Raw genomic sequence first — 2566 nt, 5'->3', positions numbered from 1 at the left:
TTTTGCCGTGTATACATGTTATAAAGCTTTGTTTGATTTTTTCCTGTACTTCTGTCTCATGTCAATTTAATTCTTAGACCAGCCAGAAGGACCTAGAGGGTGTACAGGAATTGTCTTCCTCTCCTACAATGCCTAGATATTATTAGATTCAAAATGCCATAATTTGTGGTTTTTAAGCAATAAAATCCATTTTAATTCAACAAATTAGAATGAGAATTACTGGAACCTCATGATATTGTATTTTTACAATTGTATTTTTAATTACCCTCTCTCACTTCATAGAAAATAACCAATTCTAATAATAATTTCCACTTTTAACTTAATTCAGAATCATGTATGAAGTAACATATTAGGGGAGAACCTTGTGCTATATTCTTTACAGAATGAACCATGGGATGTAATGTTAAGGTAGAAAAGACATGCATGCAAATAGTTAGTGGAACATTGTGTTAGATCTTATAAGCCAGATGTTATATTATGGTCTAGATTGATTGGGAAAAAAATTCATGAGAGTTAGTTAATTGATCATTGATTTGGGGTTTTGACTGGAATAAATAGTTCATCTACATTCTCCCTTCTCACATTGTGAAATTAAATAAAAATTTCTAGCTATATGGATCTTATTGGTCTAATTAGAATGCAAATCTAACACCATAAATAGTTTAAGCATTTTATTTATTTAATTAATTCTTTTTCTGCAGGTGACTTTATAGCTCCTGGTTTCACATCAAATCTCCCAGGATCACAGAATACAAACGTGAGCAAGCAATTGAGAAACTATATAGACCAAAGCTCACGTCCCAATCCAATTGTAAAAGAGGAAAATGCAGCCAAAAAATCTAAGTCCACAGAGAGAAAATAATTTGAAAATTACAGAAATCAACTGCACTATAATGATGGAATTTGTTCTCTTGGGCTTTTCTGACATTCCCAAATTCCACTGGGTTCTTTTTGGGATATTCTTAGTCATCTATATCATTATCTTGTTGGGAAATGGTATCATAATTCTAATAACAAGAATAGATTTCTCTCTTCAGACCCCTATGTATTTTTTCCTCAGCAATTTTTCCTTTCTAGAAATCTGTTATGTATCTGTCACAATTCCCAAAATGCTCATGGACCTTTGGACCCAGAAAGGAGTTATTTCTTTTTTTGCCTGTGCTACACAAATGTGCTTCTTCCTCATGCTGGGAGCTACTGAGTGTTTCCTTCTGGCCATGATGGCCTATGACCGATACGTGGCCATTTGTAACCCTCTGCACTATCCTCTAGTCATGAACCACAAGGTCTGTGTCCAGCTGGTGGTTGCCTCCTGGATGAGTGGACTTCCAGTTCAGATAGGGCAAACATGCCAGATTTTCTCTCTGCCCTTTTGTGGTTCCAATCAAATCAACCACTTCTTCTGTGACATACCCCCATTATTGAAGCTGGCTTGTGGAGACATCTTTGTGAATAAGATGATGGTCTACATATTTGCTGTACTATTTGTCACTGTTCCTTTTATGTTGATACTTGGGTACTATATTAGAATTATCTCTACTATCCTGAAATTGCCATCAAGTACAGGATGGACCAAAGCATTTTCAACCTGCTCTTCCCACCTCATAGTTGTAGTTTTATTCTATGGATCAGCCACTATCACTTATTTAAAACCTAAATCCAATCAATATGAAGGAATGGACAAACTACTCTCTCTTTTCTATGCTGTTTTGACCCCAATGTTCAATCCTATGATATACAGTCTGCGGAACAAAGATGTCAAAGAGGCACTGAGAAAATTTCTTCCCAAATTTTCAGCATTGTGGGATATTTGAACTAGTAAGTTACTGTTTTATATATTTAATTTGCATGCAGATTTAATTGAAATTTCTTTTCATTATTGTTGTAAATTTTTAAATAAACTAGTGATGTAATTACTTTTAGTAGACTCATTTTCTCATAGTTGTGATAACTGTGTTCATTTATTTAGTAGTTTTACTTTTAAAGATCAATTTCCTCTTCACTGTAAACTAGTAAATAAAGATGTGTAACTAAACAAGATGATGTGATAGGTAGTATGTTCTATAATTTAAATCATACCTTTTTTAATTCTTTTGCTGATCTTTCTAGACATTATCTCAACATTCTCTATTGAAAAATCAAAACATCCTTAGATGCTATAGAGTCATTACTAAATGATTTATTTATAGAAATTAAAGCATAAATACATAAGGATACATGTATAAGAAGGACTACTAAAAATAATGAATGCATAAGATAATGTTTATTGCAGCACTCTAGTTCTAAGCAAAAAAACTTTAAAAGTGAATACTTGTATTGAGAAATATTTTAGTAAATATGTTGTATAAATATAATAGACGCTTATGGAGTCATTAAGAAGACCATGTTGCACATATATGGTAATGGCCCCCAATAAATCTTTCCTTCTTGTATCCATGCCCTTTTGTTATTCCTTCCCACCTTGATTCTGTGATGTGATTATCTTTGGTGAATAGAACATTGGTAAACATGAATAGCAGTTGGGCATTAGGACTTGTCTTTTCTAGCAATGGAAATCTTTCCATCC

At 33.1% G+C, this 2566-nt stretch overlaps 1 protein-coding gene across 1 annotated transcript; it reads left to right on the top strand.

Annotated features, from left to right (window-relative positions):
- Positions 1 to 824: 824 nt before the first annotated feature.
- On the top strand, positions 825 to 1814 carry LOC103542700 (olfactory receptor 10AG1-like). The gene has a single exon (XM_008509629.2). The coding sequence runs from the start codon at positions 825 to 827 to the stop codon at positions 1812 to 1814; it is 990 nt and encodes a 329-aa protein (XP_008507851.2).
- Positions 1815 to 2566: the final 752 nt, after the last annotated feature.

This window comes from Equus przewalskii, chromosome 11 (genome assembly GCF_037783145.1).
Source record: "Equus przewalskii isolate Varuska chromosome 11, EquPr2, whole genome shotgun sequence".
Lineage (NCBI taxonomy): Eukaryota > Metazoa > Chordata > Mammalia > Perissodactyla > Equidae > Equus > Equus przewalskii.
Note: the sequence above shows the minus strand (reverse complement) of the source record. Positions and strands in the feature narration are given on the sequence as shown.

What these genes read in the sequence shown, in the direction of transcription:
- LOC103542700 (XM_008509629.2), top strand. Translation starts at nt 825, where the DNA reads ATGCAGCCAAAAAATCTAAGTCCACAGAGAGAAAATAATTTGAAAATT.